We start from the raw sequence: 25,213 nt of genomic DNA on the forward strand, positions 1-25,213 counted from the left end.
ATGCCAATTTGCTATTTGAATTGGTGAATTGCCTAGCTTGAAATTTAGGGCCAAAGGTCAATACGAAAATAAACTAATGGCAAAATATTTACTGTACATGCATTCCAAAACAGTCTCATTTGCAGTGGCAATGCTTTCAATTGCATGTATGAACACAGAAAATGGGGAAACAATAGATATATATTAACATGTTGACCAATATTTGCCTGTTTATTGAACTGCTCAGTTGAAACGTATGGAACCAAATTTATTGTGTAGTCTATTGGAACAGTCAATGAAGAAAAGCTTTACATTTAGTATTTCAGGCAGTTTGGGGCCTTGGAATTCTTTGTGAACATGCCAACCAGGCATGGTTGTTGGGACGAACATTGTGTGAACAAGCTTCCACAATGACTGGAATTCTATGATGGGTCCACTCACAGAAAACCTTTTTTTCCCTGTGTTGCATCATTGTCAAGTCTTCTCTCAAAGTGCTTTTCACTTGTGTCATGAAGCCCTGTAAAGGGCCATTCACACCAAGCACGATAACTATAAAGATATCGTTTTTAAAAATAAAATAAAAAAGTCAAGTGGATGGCAGAGTTCACACCACAACTATAACAAAGACAATGGTGAACAATATATAGTTAACGTTATGTTATAGTTGTAGTTCTGGGTGTGGACGGCCCTTAACTCTGAACAGCCTATAACTTGGACTTTTGTAATGGGATCCTTGTAAACACTGTTCCTCAGATGATATGAATTCTGCTATTTTTCTTCTTCTCCCAGAGCACTTTAATAAACAAAGAATCTTTTAACCAATAAATGTGTGTTCAAAGACACACTTTTACATGTGAAAACTAAATCCTGTGTTTTACAGTACAGTACTGTATATGTATCTCACTGTGTTTAACCATGTGGAACCCTAGCATTCCTATTCTGGGCATGTCATATTCTGCGAAAACAGCTGATCTACAAGCTCACAACACGTCACGACGCGTTCTGAGCTTGTATATCTGCTATTTTCGGTGAAGAGATTTGGTGTACAGGGGAAAAACGGGGTGTCCAAGTATAGACCCCTGGGGTACCCCGGTCACCGTAGCATAGGGTATGAAAGGATTGCACTGTCAATGTTTTTTTTTCACTAATAATTTACTTATTTGAGGAAGTAGAAATGTTATTTTGAAAATGGTTCTTTAAAAAAAAAAAAAACTTTTTATTTAGAACTTTCAGTTTAAAAACATACATTGAGATTGAGTTGTCAATCAAGTATTAAAGTGCAGCAGAAGTATCAATTTCCAAATACTTTTAGAGGTTAAAATAAGTTATTCCAGTGTTACTACAAAAAGTGAAGAAATATACAGTATATTAACATGTACACGTGCAGTATATAAAAAGCAGCAGTGTTAAATCAAGGCAGAATGTAATAGTAACACTTGAATAAAAAGCTGCATATCATCAGAAACATTCTTTGGTTTCTAGATGTAGAGCATTTTGTATAATTGTTGAACATCAAAAATCACTATGATGAATATCACTGTAAGCAAACGATAAGTTAAAACAGATAATAAAAATTAGAATCTACGAAGCCATTCTATGAATAAATGTCATAAATTGAAATTATGTGCATGCAGCTTGACCAATTTCAATCTGGCATCCCTATTATTTTGGGCATGTTTTCCACATTTTCTGAAATGCAGCTCTAAAAGCTCACAACACCTCACACTGCAACATGTTGTGAGCGCCTAAATCTGCCATTTTCGTTACTTTTGAAATAGGGATTGAACAGTTGAGCTCTTGGCATCATACATGCTGCACTGAAGGAGAAGCGTCTGCTGAACGTGTGAGTTAAATTGACAGAAATCCAACGCACAGAATGTGAGCCCACCGGAGCCCACTCAATCTGGCCTTTCAACTTTCAGCAAGATGTTTCAGAAAATGTTCATTTGTTAGTCATCTTAGCCGACTTAGCGGAATCGTGTTCAATGAAATGTTGGCTGAGTTCCTCTTCAACCACCGACCCAGAGAAACTATGGCACTCCAATGCAGCATTCTGAACAGTAAGTCCATCTGAAATAACTGTGAACCACATCCTCCCTCCAGCGGTGTGGGACGTTTACTGCATAGTGGATGCAAACACTGTGGAGAGAATGCTTTGGTTACTGTCTGGAGAGTGGGAACGCTTTGATACACAAGCACAGTGAAGATCAGAGCAATTCAGAGGTTTCTGAGATCAACAGCGAAATAAAACACCTGTATTTATATGTACAGGACAGGTATATTACCTCAAAGATTACTACGTTATGGGTATGTCTTTATAGGCAAAACATTTCTAAAATGTGTAAATAAATAAATAGATATATAAGCCTATACAATAATGTCTAAAATATGGTTAAAACTGTTTGAATACATTAATTGACATCATTTGCTTTGTCTGTTATGGGCCTGGTTTTAGTTTGAAGATGCAATCTATAACTTTTTGTTGGTTAAAATGACATTTTAACCAATCTGTAATGGTAGAGCGTGTTAATACAATATAACTAACACAACTGTGTGGTGGATGTAGTTTGTCTCCCTGCTCGTCTATCGAGACATTTAGATCCTGTGGTCAGGTAGGACACCTACTGGTTGACAAGAGGTATTGCGTAGTAGAGGTCCAATAACAGCTTATCCTCTGCTAAAAACAAATTTCTGTCATAGCCACAGATATTTATGAAAGTTATAAATTGCAGCTTTAATCTGAACCCAGCTTGTCTCAACAAGTGCATAAAGACAAAGACAGCGGTGAGGTTGTAAACTTAAACCCTCTATACTTGAAAACTAAGGCTCTGTACTTGGTCGGCTCTTGTTTCCTTCTACACCAAATCTCTTTGCCAGCGTTGGGGGGGGTTGGGGTTCAAGTGGTTAAGTGTACGTACTCCTCTCCCTCAGGCCTCGGCCAAAACTCCGGACCATTCTGTAGAGGGCCCAGAACAGCACCACTTTGATCAGGACTGAAATCAAGGCTCCGGTGACGGCAGCACCCTCCAGGGTGTACGATTTATCATGGCCCCATTTGTCGATGATCTGAAATCACAGAAAGCCATGTTGATCCAAACCGGCATTACATGTATTCAACCACTTAAGCCCTATTGAACATTTTCGCTTATAACGAGATGCACAAAATGTGGATGGCAGGTAGAAAAACTCACCCTGTACATCAAATAAACAAAATAGGCCACTTCAGGAATGTTAAGCATAATGAATGCCCAAACCAAGCCCTTGGCTTCTTTTAAAACCTGAAATGAGAGAACACAAGAGATATAGTTACCACCTGTAAAGTTACATTTGTCTTACGTATCTACATGAGTAATCTCTCAGCACCACTGCCCTAAACATGTAGTGTTGTTGTTAGTAGGAATAACACAGAAGCACCCAGGAGGAAGTGGACTAAGAAAGGGGAGGAGCCAAACGGAGTTCCTGTTTCTACACAAAAAAGGAGGTGGTGCCCCCAGAGGCAATAACAAAGGAAGGAAATATATAAATGTATAAATCGCTACATGAGTTATGTGATGATCAAGTATTTTTGACTTCTGTTGTCGCCACTCTGGGAACACCTGAGGCCTGGTGCTTCCAGTGTTAAAGGGACCAATCAGTGAAAACACCTGTGTGAGCTGAGTGTCTGCTGGTGTTCAGAAAGGCCTGAACACGAATGTATTGGGCACACAAAGGACGTTTTTATATTATGTTCAGTCCAGCAATCATTTCTGGCCCCTTTGCAGGCACAGAATTTTGTCCGTGTGCAGCTCATGGAAAAGTGGATATATTTGACTATATACACGTTTTCTGCCAGAAATTTAAAACGGATGTGAAACTATACAATAGGCCAGTCGCAGGAATGAATACACACGTAGCGCCACAACTTTAAATGCAGCCACAATCAGTCTGCTACCCGGGCTGGCATAGGGGTGATCCATGGCTGTGTATCTGGAATACATGAAATGTATGTAATATCACAGCCATTCTAGGGCTAAAAGTGTTAGGTACTGCTGGAGATGCTACTTTTGTTGTCTTTGCTGTTATGTCAGAGCACTGGTTTGTCATTTGAACAGCAGAGGGCGCTGCTGTTCTTGCAAAAAAAGTTAAATCATCGGGTTGAAGTTGATAATGAGTTGGCTTTGGGAAAAATAGTAGACTAGGATGACTTTGGAGTGTGAAACATTAAAGCTGCAATCATGAACTTATTTGACGAATATCATTTTATTTTAACCAATCTGTACAGTAGGCTAGACTAGAGTATGTTAATACAATATAACTAGCACATCTGCAGTGGTTGGAGGTGGTATCTCTAAATTCAGATCCTAGTGTTGGGTAGGTCCTACCCAACACTAGGATATCATAACATATCATACAATGAAAAGCATAAGTTTATAACATGAAAAAACTACTTTTTATAACAAACTTCATGTTATAATTTTTATGCCGTGGCACCAATACAATTCCGTACATACACCCCCTATTCTGGGTTCTTTGCTTTTTTAACTTTTTGTTTCACGGTTTGTCATGGTTTATGCGACCAATAACACAGGACTAGGGCTTGGCGATTATGACTTCAAATCAATATCATGATAATATATTTTTTTGCCTCAATTACGATTAAAGATTGATTATCAGAAAGAAAAAAAAGAGAAAATGAGGATAGATATTTTTGGTTAATTGCCCAGCCCTAATTATGACAGATTCTCTCAGTGCCGATTCACCAGAGTGAGACACTTACAGCGATGGCCCCAACAGCAGCTGTGAGGCAGGCCCAGAAGATACCGAATCCCAGGATGATGCCGTTGAACAGCGACATGGATGCTGCAGCCATCATGATCAGGATACACAGGCACAGCTGGGAAATTATAAACATCTCAAACAAGACACCAAAAATGCTTTTCAAAATAATTAACCACTTAAGCCTATTACCACTACAAGCTCACAACAGAACACTACACAAGTTATGAGCTTGTAGATTTGCTTTCCTTTTAATTAAAATGTTTGACTGTCATGCCTACAACAGGGTTGAAAGTCAATATATTGTATCCTTATTATTACAGACTCTGTGATATACGTCCCACCAACATTTCGATGCTTATACCTGTATGAGTAACAAATACATCTCTCTTGATCTTGAAGTGGTTAATTTGGTTTGAGAGTAAATGGGTTTTGTCTTCCTAGTGATGTCAGGAAAGGTATAACTCAGTGAAATGTTTTACATATATATATATGAACACGGGGACCATCTCCATTGCTTAACAGAGTGTAGTAGCTGTATTTTACCAGCTGGCCTTGTGAAAATGTGTACTGATAGACATACAGATACTAGCTAGAGAGCTGGTGAGCTAACAAGCAGCCACAAGTGGTTTCAATGAAGAATACTTGCAAGCTTTTCAAGTGTAGCTTGTTAAAATATGTTTTACTTTTTACACAAAATGAAATGGAATTCTTAAAAATTATATTGTTAAGAATTCCAATGCATAACATGTTATGTTATGCAGTTTACCAAGAGTACCTCCCCCCTCCACTGTGACAAACGATAAGGGTGAAACTGTCCCACTTGATTAAACTGAGACCAATGAGCTATTTTAGCGAGTTTTCATTATTTTATTTTTTTTACAATTTGACAGCTTTTGCCTATAATGACATGCCCAAAATAGGGATACCAGGTTGAACGTGATTAAGCTTGACAGTTAAATAGCCTGCTACAGAGCAGGCTATTTCAGTGGCATGTTACCTTGGTTACTGAGCAGGGACTCTATCCACAGTAATGGAATGGAACTCTCACTCAAATTAGCCAGAAATATGTACAGTAAATAAGCCAGGATTTCTTTGCTTTTTGATGGAATATCCCCTAATATAAAAGGGAAATAAGTAAAAAGTAATGATAAAATGTAATAATGAAAACGTCAGGCTTAAAGCATGACATAAATGTCTATATAACATAGTGTTTCAGAAGGGATTTAAAAGACAAAACTGGCCATTAACCGTGGGCCCTAAAAACGACAGGAAAGAAACCACAGCATTCAATCATCATTAACCTCTCATACATAGACATAAATATGTAGACGCCTCATAGGTCACTGGGCCACACGTCAACACTGCCCCCATATTAAGTAGGGTAGCTTGCCATAACTACACAGCAGGAAATATGCCTGAGTAGGGTTGGGATCTAACATTAACAATTTACAATTTACAATTTAGGCATTTAGCAGACGCTCTTAATCCAGAGCGATTTACAGTAAGCAAGGACAACACGAGGTAATACATCAAATGCATAGAAAATAGTCATCTAGGATCATAGATAAGCCAAGAACCTATTATCAGTCTAAACAGTATCAAAATCTATAATCTGTACATTGAAACTATACACACGTAATTTGTAGCCAGGTCTACAAATGGCCTGGCATCTGTCTACATATCATGCTATATCTAAGTTACATTTTAGCCTTTGCATTAAGGAGCCGGAATCAGTTCCATCACATTTGGAACTGTTTCCGGAGCCATTTTATCACTGTCAGAGCTGGTATATGGACTTCCCGACTGCTATACAATTACAATACCGGTGGTTCTCAAAGGTTTTAATTTCAAGGACTATAACTCTGAGTGTGTGCAAATGGAACCAAATTGACCCATCTATCTCGTTCCATTTGTACACTATCGGAGTTACAGACCTGTAAAGGTCCCTTTGGAACCCCCTATCCACCTGTTTCCTAGGCTTTTCACTTCCTGTGTGTGTTCCACTTCCTGTCGATTTGATCCAATGAAATCCAATGAAACTGGTCAGATGACTAATGATATCCAATGAAATCCGACAGGAAGTGGAAAACACACAGCCTAGGAAACAGGTGAATAGAGACACACGGGGACTACAAAATTCACGCCCACTTTTGAGACAGCGCCGCTACTCGAGGTCCGTTAGAACGATGAACTGCAGCTGCCAATGCATTCCCTATGAGAGGATATGAGAGTTAGCCTACTTTTAAAATTATCCTGCATTAACTGAAGACGATATGATTGATTTAAATAAAAATATGTTTCCAAATGTATGGAGTGTCTTTGTCAACATATCTTCTTGTTTTCTTAATAGTTGATGTGTTTCACATTTAATTTGCCACTTTAACGAGTTACCCATAATGCTAACACAGCAGAGGGTAGACAGCAGACGGGCATTTCAGTGACATCACTGTCTTTACGAGTGCCGAGCGCCGACCAGTGGCGTACCCACTGTAGAGGCAGGAGAGGCGGTCGCCTGCCCAACTAAGATCTCGCCTCCCCTAAAAAAAAAAAATAACCCGAAAATGTGTCATTGCGTGCTTAATGTCCTCAAAGTCACGCATCCAACAAGCTTTGAACTGAGCAGATTGGACCTTCTGTTCCAGAGATAATGACCAAAACCTATTGAAAACGTCCACTTTCGCCAGTTTTCTGGGTATTGAAAACCTCAAGGGATGCGTCCGTGACGTATATACCATGCGATCACTTAAACTCTAGATCTCCGATGCTAGCGATTTTGACATACTGATGGAGTATATTATAGTATATTGTGGGTAGTATATCGAGATGAAAGATATGGGACATTAAAAAGGACAAATTAAACAAATGGGACAGATTATTAGAACACAAAAAAAATCGCTACAGCCTCAGTAGTTAAAGGTAGGGTAAGTGATTTGCGTTGGTTAAAATAATTGTTAAATAGCTCTATATTCTGATAGTACTCATTGCTATAGAGTGTTTGTTCAGTATTAGGAGTCTCCTTGTCTCTCCACCTCTTTATTAAACAGAAAATGCATTTTCGTTTCAGTTTCAGTTTCATTTCCAATTTTATCCAACCAGGACAGAGAACTCAATCAGGATACAGATTAAACAAGTGAAATTGGAAGTGATGACACTAAGAAATGAGCAGGCAAAATTGGAACTGGAACACTATACAAATTAAGCTTAAAAATGGGTACTTTCTCCTGATAGGCTGAGATTTTGACACCTACCGAAAAATGTATTTTCTGTTTATTAAAGAGCTGGAGAGACAGGGAGACATCTGTTACTGAACAAACACTCTATAGCAATGATTACCATCAGAATATAGTATTTTAACCTTTTAACAAAATACTTTTTGTTTTAACCAAAAAATATCACTTACCCTACCTTTAACCAGTGAAATGACGGTATTTTACAATGCCTCTCATAGAGATTGCATTGAGAGCTGCAGTTCATCGTTCTAACGGACCCCGAGTGTCAAAAGTGGGTGTGGATTTGTAGGCCTTCCGCTTCCGGCCGTGTGTCTCTATAGGAATCGTTAAAGGGAACCGTTAGGGAATCGGACATCGGACTGTTTTTCCGGAGAATTCCGGACTAGCCTTTTCCTCACCTTTATATGACGTTATCATATCCTAGGACGAGAGGTACAGTAGAAAAACATCCCGAGTCCACCGCAGCTAAAAACCTGAGCGGACGGTCCATGCGCTAGATCGCATATTTTTATCGCTCTAATCATTTTTTTTTGTTCATTTTATCTGACGTTCATAATGACAGAAACCTTGCCAGAGTGTTTTTGTCCCAAATTGATCGCTGTAGTGTTTACAAGCGGCTCAGATGAAATCACTGGTGAAATCTCTTCTTGCGAGCTTCCAGGAGGGGCGCATCTAACACAAACACCGCGGACAGTTTTCTGTCATTAGGAAAGTCAGATATCACCCAAAAAAAAGACGCATGGACCTGTTGCGCTCGGGTTTTTAGTTGCGGTGGACTCAGGATGGAGTTATGAAAAGTTTCTACTGTACCGCTCGTCCTAGGACATAATAACATCATATAAAAAGGTAAGGAAAAGGATAGTCCGGAACTCTCCTTTAAGAGGGAATCGTTAACCGGGCGGAATAGTTAAAAATCCTAAAGGATCCCTCCCAACCAGAGATTATAACTACACATGTCTAACATTTGAAACAAACCAAACCGCTTGCAAATCAGTCGAGAATTCCACGAGTTGTGTTGATTTGACATGGGGCATACGTGCATTAGGAGGCATGGCTTGCCATAACAAATATGGCGGCCCGACGCGTCTCTTCAATCAGCAGCAGCAGCCAATGCAGTATCTGTGTGTACTGTATATATCTATACCCACAAGGGCAGGCACGTGTATCAGGAAGAGTTGTTCCGACACCGATACCAGTATCGGAAAAGCTGCCGATACTGCCTAAAATGCTGGATCGCTATCGGTGTATATGCCAGTCTATACCATGCACTTTACTCTTATTCTTACTGTACGATTTACATTATTATTTTACTAACTTGGAGCTGCACTTTAACTATTATTAATGGATTTTTGATCTATTCCTAGATAACCAAATGGACCCGTAAGAGTCCATTTGGTTCGATTTGTTCATTCTCAGAGTTACAGACTTGTAAGGGTCCATTTGGAACCCCCTCAAGGGACCTGGACCCCACTTTTAGAACCACTGTCCTAGACAATTTTTTCTATTCAGTACCGACCGAAATGCGAGTTATCGGAATCGGTATCGGGAAGGAGAAAATGGTATTGGTACATCTCTAGCATCAGGAATGCTGTCCTACCTGAGCCTGCAGGTCAAAGGTCACCATGGAGAAGCACAGGTTGAGCAGGAAGTACTGCTCCTGTAGGCTCTCCAAGGCCCCTCCCACACGGAACGCCATCATGTTGGGTCTCTGGATGAGCAGAGTGGCACAGAATACATGTAGCGCACCCACTCCCACGATGCATCCGAACCGCACCTAATGCATGGACATACGTATGCACATACATTTAATAGGTTATAATAAGCAGTCGTATATTGTGATTGTGTCACAGCTATGCAGCCGTGGTATATTAAAACATATAATGGAAAAGGTCTTGTTTGGCGCAATAAATATTCTTAAAATACCTCTGTACTATGTTAAATATGTCCTTGTAATACAGTACCATAGTAGCTGCTGTACAGATGCCATACCAGTGCATTACCCCTTCATGAGCATTTTATTTAGAAATTTTAAGAAAATGATCAGTGCTTCAAATTATACCATAAGATGATATTCCATTCCGCCCAGCCCTAATTGCTTTTATAACATGTTCGCCAGCAAGTAGCGACAAAATTGACCCACAATCTTCACCAAAAATGGCCCTTTGCTATCCAAAACGTAGCATTGGGCTCGTGATTAGATACGGTAGAGGTTCAATGCATTTCAAAGGGGAGTCCCCGTTCAGCAGTGGCCTACCATTAGCTCCGGCTTGTCCTTTGCTGGGAGCACTGAGAAGTTGACCACTGATCTCACCATGACCACCAACACACTCAGCACAAAGACCACCAGCTCCTGCCTGTTCTCCTGCAGGATGCCCCGCGTGATGTAGTAAATGCAGAACACTGCGGAGACAAAACAACATTAAAAATCGATCATGTAGAACAGTGTTCTCTCTATATTCTTAATAGATTGTCAAAACAACTCTGCAATTAATTAAGAGTACAGTTTAGAAAGCCAAGAAAAACAAATAGTTGTTGTTTGTAGGTCATGAGGAGGATTCAAAGCCATGTCTAGGTCTGTCTGTGTTTTACCACATTAACCCTGGCGCCCCTATTTTGGAAAAAAAACAAAACATATATATATATATATAAACAACATATATATAAAAATGTATTCTTATCTAAATTTGTCTACATTTTTTAAATTACCCAAAGTATTACGTGGTTTAAGGACAACTTTGTTTTTTCTTTTTCGATCCAAATCATGTTGTTCTATTGTGAGGAGTCTGAGGACATGTAAAATTTGACATAACACTTAATGTGTTCACTGTGTCGAAGGTACTGTACACATTAAGTCTTAAGACCCTCCAGAAAAATTCTACTTTTCGCGTATTACGCAACTTTCCGCATATTTCACACATTTCACATATTTAGCAACTTTTCGCAAATTTCGCAACTTTCCGCATATTTCGCAACTTCCCGCAATTTCACCACATAAAATCACATAAAAACCCTGCATATTTCATCGCAAAATCAAGGATTTTAGCCGGCATAATCAAGGATATTTGCCCGTGTTTTTCTGGAGGGTCTATTAAGTGACTGAGCTAACCTTGGACATCAATGTATTCTCTCTCTATTAGTTGAGTCAGAGTTTGAAACTATTGTAATGTGGCTGTCTGTGTGTGTAATGTATGTGCATCTGTTTCTCGGGCTGAAACACAATACCAGACTGAAATTTCTGTTTTACTCATTGTAAAGTATCCAAATAAAATCATTGCAGTGCTACAGTACAACATGCAGACCAAAAGACTCCCACAGTCTACTTCACTTGCAAATACAATGAAATATGAATCACATTTCAGTCCAGCAGACTTTCATTGGGTTATCTCTGTCTTCTCCGACACACCTACTGATCTGTATGTAGGTGTGCAAAGGTTTTGCTTGTTTTACAGTACAACATGCACCACCAGAGTAAATAATTACACTTGTGCTATTGTTATAAAGGAGAATAACAGAGCTGATAAAGCAGTAATTACATGATTATGGGGAAGTGAATCTTGGGACTCTTGGGAAAAGGAGAAGACTGCCATCTAGGTTTGTTTTGTCTATCCTGAGAATGTTGAAGCTGCTGTGCAAATTTAACTGTGAATTCCACAGAACCATTCATCCAGTTCAGAATTAAATCAGTAAATTGGGAAGTAAGTCCTTGTTGGGAAGTGGCCACAGCAACGGGAACATTTCATCACAACGGAATGGCCTACATGATTAATCATCTTTACAGATGGCATGTGATGTGATCACATTAGGGAATTTCTGCATGGTTGGGGATTCGGGGAAGTAAAGTTAATTTCCTGCAGATGGTAGCTAGCCAGCCCAGGTATAGCTGCCAGTTTACTAAATGTTCTGATGGGAAAGCTAATCAAAGTCATGCCATGGTGCCACTTACAGATTCCAACCAGCTGGATGAGCGACACGGTCAAGTCGTCCACGTAGGGGTATGAGACCTTGCTCTGCTGGTAGATGTTGGACAGTGTGAGCCCGAGCAGCGCGAGCAGAGACACCAGTGTGAAGCAGAAGTAGAGTTTCACCAGGAACGACAGCTCCGACCAAGGCTTGATCTGCAAAGCGAAGGGTGTTGTTTGGGTCATCACTGACATGACGGGAGGTTACCACTTTGATTGGGAATAAAACATTAAGACAAGAACAGAGGGCATCCCAACATCTGTGTTGACCGTGTGTCGTGTGAGCATATTCTTTTCTTCTCATATAAAATGTATTTCACCCCTTGTTTTTCTCATCCAGTCATAAAATTAGAAAATAAAATTGGATAAAAAAAGGTAAAATGACTTACGGGCCCACATGGTGTGGGGATCAACTCCTGGTGCCTTGGTCTCAGGTTTGGAGATGTGAGCTGGTCCGGGTCTTGTCCTTGCCGGCTGCCCAACAGAGGACTGAAATAGATGATGGGACAAAGTTCTAGACACATAAAAAAAATCATCCAATCCTTTTGCACACAGAAATACATCACAATTCTGACATTTAGACATAAGATCCAACCTGTAGAATGCCTTTTATATTGTTATATAATTTAACTTGTTGAAATGTGCACTAGTTTGGTTTTTGAGAATATCAGCATCATAACACCGGCATAACATTGGATAACATCATACTAACATGTGTAAAAAAAATCATCCAGATGTGTCACATGATCTCACATCCCTCCATCAGCACCTCACTTATTTACGCTTTTAACTCGAAAACAACGATCACGTTAAGTTTTTTCTTAAACACACAAACTCACCTTACTTCGTCCATTTCTCTCCCAGCTGTAACGCGGCCGTTAATACTACATCCCTGTAATTGTGTAACATCCCACTACAGCAGTGATCAATGTTACTATGGTTCACATCAGACCCATGTTATCGGAGAAGGATGTATGTGTGGGGGTGTTCACTGTTACTGTACTTCCGCTTTGAAAACAGATGGATGTGTAGATGTGCGCATGCGCTCGATGTTTCGATCGACTGCGATCAGTTTGCCCATCCGGTAGAGAACGGATGCGGACCTGAGTGTGTGTGTAGAGAACTATGGTGTAGAAATGACTGGATACAGTAGGCGGGCTCTAGACCGGATCATGAACACTGAACAGTAAATGGAATCCACCAGTCTGTCCACAGTTAGTTCTTATACATTTATACACATTAAGCTACATTAAGTAGCATAATTATCACTGTCAAAACATGTCGTGTTTCCTCTAAAATCGACTACTATGAGGTAATCACGGCAGTATTGTATGTTTACATTTACAACAATGCCTTCACTGTGCTGTGCTGTAGTACAATGCCCAATTTATGCTCCGCCGTACAACGGTGTCGCGCGAAAATACTAGCCGATCTAGCCTCTCACACGCGGATGCTATTGGCTGATTTCGGTGCCAGGCACCGTGGTACGGCGAAGTATATGCCTGGCTGGATCACCACCACCGCGCGCGTGCATCGCTGACAACAACGTTAAAGTGACGGACGGTAATGATTGATTATGTAGCCAATCTCCTCTTTTAAAATGTGTCTGAAGAAAGTACAAATCAACTGATCATCAATGTACCCGCCGCCGTATGTCGCTACAGTGCACGAACACACACACACGCACACGCACACGCACACACACAGTAGCTACTACTGACTGAGTGCAGGAGAGGAGAGCACTCGTGTTCAGTGTCTGTTGTTGTTGTTGTTATTGTGGTTGATTGTTGATAACAGAGACAGTCAGTGCTCCAGAGACAGTGAGGTGTTGCTGGCTTCGTCTGCATTGAGCTCAGTGTGTGTGTTTGTGTGTGTCCTATCAATCGGGGCTTCACTTCACCACGGTGACGGTTCGGTACGGTTCCACACACTAAAGCTTTCTCTCTTTTTGTTCCATGCTCACCTCACCCTGCAGCTAAAGGCTAACAACGTTAGCTTAGTGTTATTGTTGTGTTGTACTTTGATTCCGGGGTGGCGCCGCCGCTGTCGTTCACCCAGCCCGCAGTGGATTACACTTTCCTCTGAGCAAACTGCAATTTACTGGGTGAGAATGAGACATTGTTTTTTTTTAAACTACTCGTTACTTATTTGTTTGTTTGTTTTGCTGATTGGATGCGTGTTTGAATGTGAAAGAGAATGAAAGCAACACGTTTCCTGTGCATGTTTTTTAGATTAGAGAGTCAAGAGAGCCACGTATCAGTGTGATCTCTACACTGTAAAAAAAAAACCAGTGCTCATTTAACTTTATGCAAAGGGTGCATTTGGTTCCATTTATACTGTCTCAGGTACAAATGTAGCTCTGGTCCATAGCTTTTGGTCCTTCTAACTCTGTGGACCAGAGCTAGTACAAATGGATAAATGAGCACAGGATGTTTCTCTGTAAAGATGCTATTGCCAATTTTAACTGATTGTTTAAAGTTTAGACAATCAGTCCAAAATGCACCCTCTCATATTATCAACATCAGACTTTAAAATGATAATGTGAGAGGGTGCATTTTCTTCATAACTAATGAGATCCTGAGCCTGAGCCTAAAAGACATTTAAGAACACAGTGGATTGAATAGAACTAGAAGGGAGTGTTTCAGATACTTAATCCTATATCAATAAATGATGGCTGATAACAGTGTGTTTGCTTTCCAGCTGCTGCTACAGATACAGGGGAGCCCTGCCACTTCAGTCATGCCCTGTAGCCAAGTGGAATGACGGGACGGCTCCACAGAAGATGGACTGACGAAGCCTGCGTCGCACCCCTCCTCACCGTCCCTCCTTTGTCCGCGCCTGTGGGACTGGGACCCCTTCGGATCTTCCTCGGGCACCATCAGGCATCATCATGCCGACCAAGAACGGGCAGCCCGTGAGGCACGCGCTATCGAGCCTCCTCTCGCCGTTTCGGAACCGGCAGGAGCGAGTGGTGCTGGCTCGCAGCGAGAGCCTGCCGGGGGAACATGTGCTGAAGATCACAGTGACGGAGACCACAATGATCGAGGCCGAGTCCGGCGTGTGGAATTCGCGCTCCCTGACGTACCTGGGCCTGTGGTACTTCTTCAGCTTCTGCACGCTGTTCCTGAACAAGTACATCCTGTCACTGCTGGAGGGAGAGCCCGGCATGCTGGGTAAGGAGATAGACGAAGGGTCACGGCCCACTTTCCTTGCAGACGACTTTTATGCCCGTGTCGATTTTTGGAAGGATGAGATAAATGCAAAGTGTATATCATGTGTTACTTGTTGGTTATTTCTACCTCAGGTTCGTTTTTTTGTTTTGTTTATTTGTTTCTATCGACATTCGCACTTGTAAGACGCTCTGGATAAGCGTCTGCTAAATGCCTAAAATGTAGTGTGTCTGATTGGAGCCGTTTCCAAAATCAATTTTATTTTGTGACTGATTATCTTGTGTTCACTCCCAGGTGCTGTCCAAATGCTCTCCACCACCGTCATAGGGTGCCTGAAGATGTTTGTCCCCTGCTGTCTGTATGAGCACAAGCCCAGGAGCGAGTATCCCTCCAACTTTGTCATGATCATGCTTTTCGTTGGGCTCATGAGGTGAGTTTGTTCCCAGAATATGTAAGGGAAGCTCTTGGATGTAGGGTTTGGTTTTGAACGGGACAGGTGGAAGCATTGACAGCCCCTGGAATGCAGAGTCCAAAAATACTTATTTGTTACAACAACAGGCAGGATGTACTTTCACTAGTGGTGAAATTTGAACAGGCACACCACTGACGGAATACAGAGAAGCTCAACTTACAGCCTTATTTGCATTGTGGCCCAGGTACGAATTACAAATAAAAGCATTACTAATGAGGCACTCTGGTGTCTCAGCCAGTAAGACCGACCACATAATTGCGCTTAAGAAAAGGTGGCCGGTCCCGGGTGGTGGTCTGCATTACATGTCATCCCTCCCTCCTCTCTGCCCTTAACCCATTTAGACCTGAAAAATGCCTTCTAAATCCTAACAGTTTTCTGAAAAACTGTTTCTGAAAAACTGTTGTATAACAGTATATAGCTAAAAATTGAAAATGACACAGATGCTTGTCCGGATTGAATGGGTTAAAGGCTAATTTATACTGTACTTCATTACTCAACGGAAATAACTTCCATTCAACTGAAAACATGTCAGGTCAGTTATTTTTGGCAAGTGTCACGGTCGTACAACAAAATATAAATTAGGCTGTAATGTACAATGTCTCTCTCGACCCTCCTATCTGAAGAAAAAAATATATAACTAGAAAAAGTGCTCCTCGGAGCACAGGTCTCCGCCAGGTCAGGTAGGTTATTGTGGCCTCCTGGTGGCGCTATAATAGGCCAATGTGAAAAGGGTGCCATTTCTTCTTAGGCCTTTCATGGCAAGCAGGCACTGCATTTATGATTTGAGGCATTTTGTTCCAAAATTTTGTTTCGATAAACTAGACCTGCTGGTGGCGCTATAACAGGCCAATGTGAAAAGTGGGGCATTTTTTCCTCGGCCTAGTGGGAATGTGCGTGCACAATTTCACGGAAATTGCATGCTGCGTTATAATGCGTAATATTGATTAGTGGTTATCTCTCGCGGTATTTATTTCATTCCCCCTTCACATATTAGAAGGCCAATATCAGTCACCAGAACCAAGAACAAGTGTTCAATGAATCTAACATGGTTAGAATGGAGTTTGAAGTTACAATGGGTTAATATAGGAAGTTAGGAAGGGGGCGTGTCTGATCAAATGAATATCAAATATCTAAATATTGAATCAAGCAACTGAAAAACTGTCTGGAGTGCACACAAAATGACCCCAAACATTGTGAAGTGAAATATCCCTTTAATCTCAAATAAGCCTATGAAAAAACTTCAGCTTAGCTATCAATAAAAGCAGACAAACAGACCCTCAGATACCAAAGCAAAACCTGGTATTGTGATGCGCAATTAACCCATTTAGACCTGGAACGCATCTGTGTCACTTCAGGTTTCTTTGGCTATTCAAAAATAGAAGATATACAAGCTCATTGCGCGGCACCGAGTGCCGCGCTTTGAGCTTGTAGATCTGCTATTTTTGAAAAATCGTAAAAAATATTTTTTATATATTTTTTAAAAATCTGTTAGGATTTAGAAAACATTTTAAGAATCGGACTCAGGCCTTAATAGGTTAAGAGTGTTAGTGTTGACTTCCTGCTTGTCTTGTTTGGTCCATTTATCAGGTTCAGCACTGTGGTTCTGGGCTTAGTGAGCCTGAAGAACGTGGCCGTGTCCTTTGCTGAGACTGTGAAGAGTTCTGCGCCCATTTTCACCGTTATCATGTCCAGGCTGATTCTGGGAGAATACACAGGTAGATGACATGAGAACATCTAAGGATGTGTGCTCCATTGTTTTTATTGGTCTTCTGGTTATTACTTCTGTTATAAAGCACCGAAGTCTGACGTAATTTACACATCCTACCTGGGTCGCGTTTTTTCCCCCCCATTCTGAATTCCCATAGACGTGTTTAATATTGCGTCAAATAAGAACTGTGTTCCAAAAATAAACAAATGATCCCGGCGGTTTGACTCTCTGGATACGAAGCATCAACTGACGGTGAGAAAACGCTAATGTTACTTCCGCCGAATTAGTTACATTTTCGCCAGAAACAGACTGTATCAACTGTATCAATGAGTGACTGACTATCATAACAAACGATACAGAGCCACCTCCCTGACTATATCGCCAAGACAGTTTGTTTATTTTCGGACCACAATTCTTATATGAGACGATTCTAAGATGACCCAATGTTATTCTCCATAGAGAAATTACTTCTACGACCCAGGGGATGAACGAGTGACGTCAGTACTTCTGTGCTCTATGATGTATGTGCTTTGGTCACAAAAATGCTGTTTGTTGGCAAAGAGTCATATGTTACATTACAAACAGGTTTGCAAACAGGTTCTGTATCACAAAGTATTACCTCTATTGACCTCAGCCTTTAGAGATCTAGTATCAGTTTCCATAAGACCATGTATGTACTAAGCCCATAGTGGAACAGGAAAGCCTCTGCTAATTTGGCTTGAAATAATATAATAGTTGAGTGACTCATTAACTCATTCACTGCCAGAGTTTTTCAAAACAGTCAGCAGCCAATGCCAGCGTTTTTGAGCATTTTTACGAACCTTTCAAGAGCCATAGAATAAGAGTGTCTCTGCTTCCATAGGGGGGGGAAAGCGTGTCACCGCGACCCTCCGTTATTTTGTTATTGGCTGTTGAATATAGCTTGTTCTCGCCAAAAACGCAACCAAGAAAGCAGAGGGGAAAAAAATCGAAATCCTTTAACATTAGATCGGACAGGGCTGGCTTTGTTGTGATCACGTTATTTCCGGGTATACTCTAATCCGGAAGTCGACGGTTGACGAAGAGCGTCATCTAGCGTAAACACTAAAAACACTGTTTTGACGTGTTGCAAGTCATTGGCACTCTGGGCTTTGGAAAAAATGTAGTTAAACATGAGTTAAGAATGAGTTAAGCATCCACTAAAATCTGAATGAAAATACACTTTTAACACATTGGGTGCCGGGATTTTTTCATAACAACTTACCGTGGGTGCCAGCATTCTCCCCATTGACTGCGCTTTGCTGTTTAAAGCTCTAGACTCCACGACGAGCAAATCCACGTAAAAAAAAACATCCATTCATGTAGCGCGATGACCCTAGCTACATCCTGGAACGATAACATTTCACTCGAGTTACAACGGGGGGGATCGCGCATAACCGGTTTTCCCCACCGGAAACAGATTCGGAGATATAGGCGTTTTAAAGAAGGAAATAGACAGGAAGCGGATGGGGAGCCATGTTTTTGTTTCCGGCGATCCATTTGGCCTATCCTTCTCAGGATCACAATGGGTACTCCCAGAGCTGCTCCAGCCCCTCCCGTGTGGAAAAAAACAAAAAGACAGCAAAACCGTTTCTATACGGTTTTGGCACCCCATGTGTTAACTCATATAGTGCCAATGACGTCTTTTGACGGCCGTTTTCAGTGCGCCATTAGTGCCAATGACGTCTTTTGACGTCACCTAAAAAAAAATATTTTTTTCAAAATAAATTTTTTTAATTTTTTTTTTTTTTTTTTTTTTTAATCTCAAAGGAACTAGGAGAAAACGATTTTCAAAAAGTTAATTCTCCATCCACTTCAATGTTAAAATGTAAACGGAGAAAAACATTTCTCAGTTTGATCCATAATGCCTTTGGCATATGGATCAACAAGCTTGAAATAAGCCTGGCAGTGAATGAGTTGTTAAGAGGTTTGGTTTGATTGACATCTCTCAGACTCCACCTATGTCAAACAATTAAATCTCAACTGTGTGCACACAGCAATGGCTACTTCTTTTTTCACACCTCAGAAGAATAAATTGTAAAAGTGTGCAGAGAGAGCGAGAGAGAGTGGCTTTTCTTTATGATTGGTTCGTTTAATTGTGTTATTTTCCTAATAAGTGTCCAAGCATAACCAGGGGGCAGCGGTGGCCTAAAGTTTAAAGGAGCGTGCTTATGGCCGAAAGGTTCCTGGTTCGATTCCCCAGACCAGCAGAAAAAAAATCTGGCGGGGGAAATGGATGACCAACACTCACTCACCCCCTCCTCAACACCATTGAAATGCCCTTGAGTGCCCTTGCTCAGTAGCCAACAGTATAAAGGCGGCGGCGGAAGGCGTTGGAAAGCGCCTGTTGCCGAAAATATGTTGTAGATGGTGCCGTGCCAACGCTGTCGTGTCGTGTTGTGTCAGGACTTGTAGGATAGCGTAAGCCGACTGGTTGTACTGGCCAGTTCCCAGGTTTTTGTGTGTGTGTGTGTGTGTGTGTGTGTGTGTGTGTGTGTGTGTGTGTGTGTGTGTGTGTCTGTGTGTGTCTGTGTGTGTCTGTGTGATTGTAAAGCAGGATGTTGCTGATAAAGAATATTTGTGCTCAGCGAGCCTCTCCTGGATAAATAAAGGGTTAAAAAACTGCCAAGTCAAACCCAATATCAAAGACGTTTACAAAACTTAAATGACAATATTATGAATTTGAAATTAAACTAACATCTTTTTAGATATTATTATGTACACAAGATCCTAAATTACATAGTTAGATGGCTATTGTGGATTTGATTTTTGAGTGGCTTTAAAAAAGGTTGTGGTGATAATGAACCCTTATTTTTGCCTTTGAAATTGCCTTGCCTTGAAGTTCAGGCCAAGTTTACACACCTATATGGTTGCAGATATACAGTTAGGTGTTGATCTGATGTATATGTATATGTATGCGTGTGCACTGTGCACATGTTCTTTTCTCTTCGTGTAGGACTCTGGGTGAACCTGTCCCTGTTCCCTGTTATGGCAGGCCTGTCTCTCTGCACAGCCACAGAGGTCAGCTTTAACATGCTGGGTTTTTCTGCAGCTCTCTCCACCAACATCATGGACTGGTACGACATGCAGGGCAGGAATTTCAAAAATGTCACAACTATAACACTTTTATGACTTGACCAACCGTTCTCTCTGTGTCTCAGTTTACAGAATGTGTTCTCCAAGAAGTTACTAAGTGGAGACACATATAAATTCAGGTAAAATTATTATCATGTAAATGTTTTTAATGTTCATGACATGCCTAAAATGGGGATGGCCGGTTGAACAGTTGTTTGATTCCTGTTTTATTGAAATGGCATGCAAATGTGTCTTTTTCAGCGCTCCAGAACTGCAGTTCTACACCAGTGCAGCAGCAGTCATCATGCTCATACCCGCCTGGGTATTTCTTTTAGTAGGTCAAAGTTATTTTATTTGTATTTATTTTTTCAACTTACTTTTGCATAAGTATGCTATTTGGGTCGCAAGACAAATTTCAGTGCAAATTGACAATAAAGTATTATCGTATCGTATCGTACACAACCAATAATAATGCTAAGAAGTCCATGAAGTAATTGCACAGCTCCTGCATCCTCAAGCAACATTATTTAAAATGTTAAGAGGAAGGTACAAACTGAAGTCTACTGCATAAAACATTTTTCTTAATTTTTCTTAAAGTTCCCCTGCAATCACATGGCGTAGTCTTGCATATTTTGTCATGGTTGTGCTTAATACATACACAGAATACAGCAATGAATTGTGTATCAGAAACGGTGTATGGGATCAAAGTTTGACTTAGAATAGCGTCTGTTTTAGCATGTTCCCAATACTCCACTGTGTCCCCAGGACATTCCACTGGTTGGGAAGAGTGGCCAGAGCTTGATCCTCAGTCACGACATTGTCCTGCTGTTGCTCTTTGATGGTGGCCTGTTCCACTTACAGAGCATCACTGCCTACGCTCTCATGGGTCGCATCTCCCCGGTTACGTTCAGGTAAGGTGAAATATGAGTCGTATCTGGCTACAATTACCAGAGAACAAAGAACAAAAAAAGACACAGGAGGCTTACAATGTGATTGTCTTGTCCTGTACTAAAGTAGATAATACAAATTCACAACAACAGCACTGCATTCATAAGAAGATGAATTCACTGGGCACATTAGCTATATAGCAGGAAAGGATAGTCCCGTTCCCATTGCATTTCTGACCATTTCAGCCCGTTCACACAGTGGTTTAATTTCTGACCGCCCACAGTTAAATTCTGACCTCCCACTCCCGCACTCAGCAAAATGTCTTGTCCCACAATATTTCCATTGAGACACAAATGCATTGCAAACAGAAACAGAAAGCGAGAAAGACAAACAAACAAAAAAAATAATTTCTGGGGAAGTGGGTCTTTAAGTCATGTTGGTAAAGGAAATAAATGATGAAAAACAAGACTTCAAATTCGACCACATCTTACATGGCTAGTTAGAACCCCAAAGTATGCTTTTGAAGTTCTTCACCATTGTTATGTGCAAGCTTTAGGTTTGAAATGTGTTATTAACACCAAGGACCTCCAACTTGTCCCCAGTGTTGCCAGTACTGTGAAGCACGCCCTGTCCATCTGGCTGAGTGTCATAGTGTTCAGTAACCACGTGACGGTGCTGGGCGCCGTCGGCACCGGCCTTGTGTGTGTCGGCGTCCTCCTGTACAACAAGGCCCGGCAGATGCAGAGAGAGACCCTACGGGCCATGGCCACTGAGCAGCACAGCAAACCACTGCTGCAGGACCAGGACTTTCAAGCCCCCAAGTCGTAGCGTGGACTCCACAGTAATGCTGAGGAGATAAAAACACTGCTTAAAAGAGGGAGGACATCTCTCAGCCAACCTGTGTTTATTTGGACAAAATGTCTGGGGCTTTGTTTTCCCTTGTATACATTCCAAAAAAAACGAATTCTTGGAAAAAGGAGGATCCATACAAATCCCCTTTTGTATTTTAGAAAGAAACACGACTACACTACTATCTCTGTGCACATAGATTCCTTTTTTTAATTCAATTTATGAAAGCCCTGCTTTTGTTTTGTTCCTCTCTTAACTTCTTCTTGTTGAGAGTTGGAGAGGCCTTTCAGGTTCCAATGTGAACTTGCCTTCATTCACTGACGTTTGAGCACGGTCAGGATGAACAAGGACTTGCCATGCCTGTGGACCAGTACGGTAGGAGTTCCCTCTGTTTGGATAAGCACTCACCACGCCCATGGACAAATATGTTGTAATATGTATGTAAGAATGTAAGAATTCCCTTTGTTAGTTTCACTGTTGCTACTGTTAGGGCTGTCGCGATCATGAGATTGTAGCTAACGATTAATTGTCCTACAAATATTTTGCGATTAAGGATTTTTGTGTTTTGGGCATTGAACATTGGAAAATCTGAATACAAATGACATCCCTATTTGCCTTTTAGGCTTTGTAAACACAATTGCACAGGGAAGATATTACAAATAACTTTGATTTATTAGTCAAAAATATAAACACAGGGTACAGTAATACACTTGTTTCCATCGTGGTCCTATGTATTCAATTCACTTAAAAGTACTTAAATATACAAAGCTTGTTACCAAAATGTACAAAGAAATTACTGACCAATAATTGATTTAAAATAATGTACTATGGTCAAAACATGCCCTATACTTAAATGCCCTTACTATAAATTTGATACTTTCAAATATTTTCAAAAAATAGCAGATCTATAAGCTCACAATGCTTTGCATTGTGAAAAGTTGTGAGCTTGTAGATCTGCTCTTTTAAAATGTATGAACAATTTTCAACATTTCTGAAATGTTATGGCCTAAATATGGGCCCCCAAAATAGGGATGCCAGGTTGATAATGGTCAAAAGAGCATGGATAACGGTGTGTAAATAATGATGGAAATATGACATTTCTGTTCGTTTCATTCAGCTGTTTTTATGCAGAGGAATAGAAACTATTCTAACGATTATGCAAAAATAATTGCGATCAGACAATTATGTAATAATTGTGACAGGCCTAGCTACTGCACTTCTTTTCCTGTAATGATCCTAATAATGGTCCTAATCTCAGTTTTTTTTAAAGCGTTTCTTTCCAGTTTGCCAATTGTTTACCAGTTTTCCCCCACCTTCAATTATCTGTGGTATTATAAAAACGGGTGTATGTATAATAGGGTTGTTGAAATCTTTCACTTTGTTGGACCTCTAGTATGATCATAACGTTTTGTGGTATTTTGTCACTGGCAACATACTGCTGCCTTTGTCCAGGCAACATTCATGACTGTATTTGAACGGAGGTTATGTACTGTGTGGGGCTTCTGTATTTGAGAAGTGAGGCCTGTCTGAAGCTTTTTCTAGTCATCGCCTTTTGACACATTTTCAAAGCAACATGACACTTGAATGACAGACACTGCATTCAGGTAATGCATAGGCGTCTACCACTCATTGTTCTTTAGGTTCTATTGTGGTATAGCCACCTTCAATTTAGCTTTCTTTCCCTTGGTTGCTTTAAAGATGTTTTTAACAGCACAGAATGGTTTGGGAATTGGGACCACTTCACCTGAACTTTATAACACATTGATAATATCAAAATAATACTATATAATGATACTTGGTGCATTATTAAATAAGTTAATAGTTCCAATCCTTATGTGAGCTATCATAGAGGTGTGTCAGTGCATCACTCATGTCTTTTGTTTAGTGTCTCTGCAGACACTAAACAAAAGCCTGTGTTGCAGGTTAGCTAGCCATTGTTAATGTGTTATTCATGTAAAGTGGTACCAAATATTTTAACATTCTTTGATTGATTGATTGATTGTTTTTTTTTGATTGAATATTTTATTAGGCAAAAAATGTAAAACAGCACAGTTACATTTAAAATACTTTGTCTAACAGGTCCGTTCATAAAAGTCCTTGCGGACTTGTTTCCAATGAGGGCCTTGGTATTTAATTCATAGGCTTCTAAATGTAATGTAAGAGTAATTGTAATAGTTCTAGGCTCTAAAGTCTAGAACAATTACATGTACTCTGCTGTTGTGAAGCCCCCCAAATTAACATTTTACTTTTATACTAAATAAAGAATGTAGTGTTGATGACATCGTTCTAAAAGGGATCCTGCTCTGTGATGCCTATCCTCACAGGCCGGGCATGAATTGTTTTCTATATTCCTTAACCAATTACTTGCCCTGCCCTATTACTTATGACTAGCAAAAATAGCCTATGTAGATCGGCTATTTTCCCTATGACATTTTGAAAAGTTGTGCCTATGACATGCCAAAAACAGGGACGCTAGGTTTAAAGTGGTAAACATATTTTTGCCTTGAACGCCTTTCTTTTTGTGCCAGCACACGGCACATCATGGTCTGAACCATAGGAATGGTGGCAGATATTTCATGTGAATGCTTATCGCAGATTGTTGGCTTGTCAGTTTATAGTTCTTGGCTGAGTTGCCATCGATTTTTCAGTCAGTCTTACATTTGTGCTATGTTATGTGGACCTGTGTAGCTGGGCTCGGAACAAACCACCACTAATGGTGAACGGTGATATTCTGCAAATTCTCATGCATTCTAAAAATCTGAAGTGGAAAAGAGTACATTTTGTTCTTCATCTTAGAACTGTATATTTTTGGGAAGATGGTTTATATGATGAAAGGTGTAATAATATTCAATGGATATACAGTACACAGATATAATTCTGCTCATGATATGATGTACATAGAGATGTAATGTTTTAATGTGGAAATAAAATATCTTTGTAACTGCACTTTGTTCTACCATTTGGAACTTCTGTTTTTGCATTGCAGACCATACTTTTAAAAATAATAAAAACAAAAACAAAACAAGACCATCTCCCATTATTGACTTAACTCATTCACTGCCAGAACTTTTTTATTTTTGCGTTTGACAAACTGCCAGAGATTTTTC

At 40.4% G+C, this 25,213-nt stretch overlaps 2 protein-coding genes across 7 annotated transcripts; one reads left to right on the top strand and one right to left on the bottom strand.

Moving 5' to 3' along the window:
- Positions 1–1,175: 1,175 nt before the first annotated feature.
- Positions 1,176–12,908, bottom strand: LOC308096981 (uncharacterized protein). Of its 2 annotated transcripts, none has more exons than XM_080444514.1 (9): positions 12,771–12,908; positions 12,316–12,415; positions 11,911–12,082; positions 10,222–10,367; positions 9,565–9,741; positions 4,736–4,852; positions 3,171–3,257; positions 2,898–3,045; positions 1,176–2,118 (listed from the first exon to the last, which is right to left on the bottom strand). In XM_080444514.1, exons 1-9 carry the CDS (start codon positions 12,833–12,835, stop codon positions 2,096–2,098), a joined length of 1,035 nt encoding a protein of 344 aa, XP_080300640.1. In that variant the 5' UTR covers positions 12,836–12,908; the 3' UTR covers positions 1,176–2,095. The 2 variants fall into 2 exon arrangements, with proteins under 2 accessions (XP_080300640.1, XP_080300641.1); XM_080444515.1 differs by having other exon boundaries at positions 12,766–12,907.
- A 495-nt stretch (positions 12,909–13,403) lies between these two features.
- On the top strand, positions 13,404–25,052 carry LOC308097804 (solute carrier family 35 member E2A). 5 transcript variants are annotated; one of them, XM_080445867.1, is made up of 10 exons: positions 13,414–13,489; positions 13,902–14,030; positions 14,627–15,099; positions 15,391–15,526; positions 17,156–17,283; positions 20,251–20,371; positions 20,456–20,509; positions 20,631–20,703; positions 21,135–21,280; positions 21,860–25,052. In XM_080445867.1, the coding sequence occupies exons 3-10, from the start codon at positions 14,817–14,819 to the stop codon at positions 22,083–22,085; spliced, it is 1,167 nt and encodes a 388-aa protein (XP_080301993.1). In that variant the 5' UTR covers positions 13,414–13,489; positions 13,902–14,030; positions 14,627–14,816; the 3' UTR covers positions 22,086–25,052. The 5 variants fall into 5 exon arrangements, with proteins under 5 accessions (XP_080301994.1, XP_080301993.1, XP_080301992.1 ...); XM_080445868.1 differs by lacking the exon at positions 13,902–14,030 and having other exon boundaries at positions 13,404–13,489; XM_080445866.1 differs by lacking the exon at positions 13,414–13,489 and having other exon boundaries at positions 13,594–14,030; positions 14,611–15,099.
- Positions 25,053–25,213: the final 161 nt, after the last annotated feature.

The sequence above is a fragment of the Gymnoscopelus braueri genome, assembly GCF_963280865.1.
Source record: "Gymnoscopelus braueri genome assembly, chromosome: 12".
Classification (NCBI taxonomy): Eukaryota; Metazoa; Chordata; class Actinopteri; order Myctophiformes; family Myctophidae; genus Gymnoscopelus; species Gymnoscopelus braueri.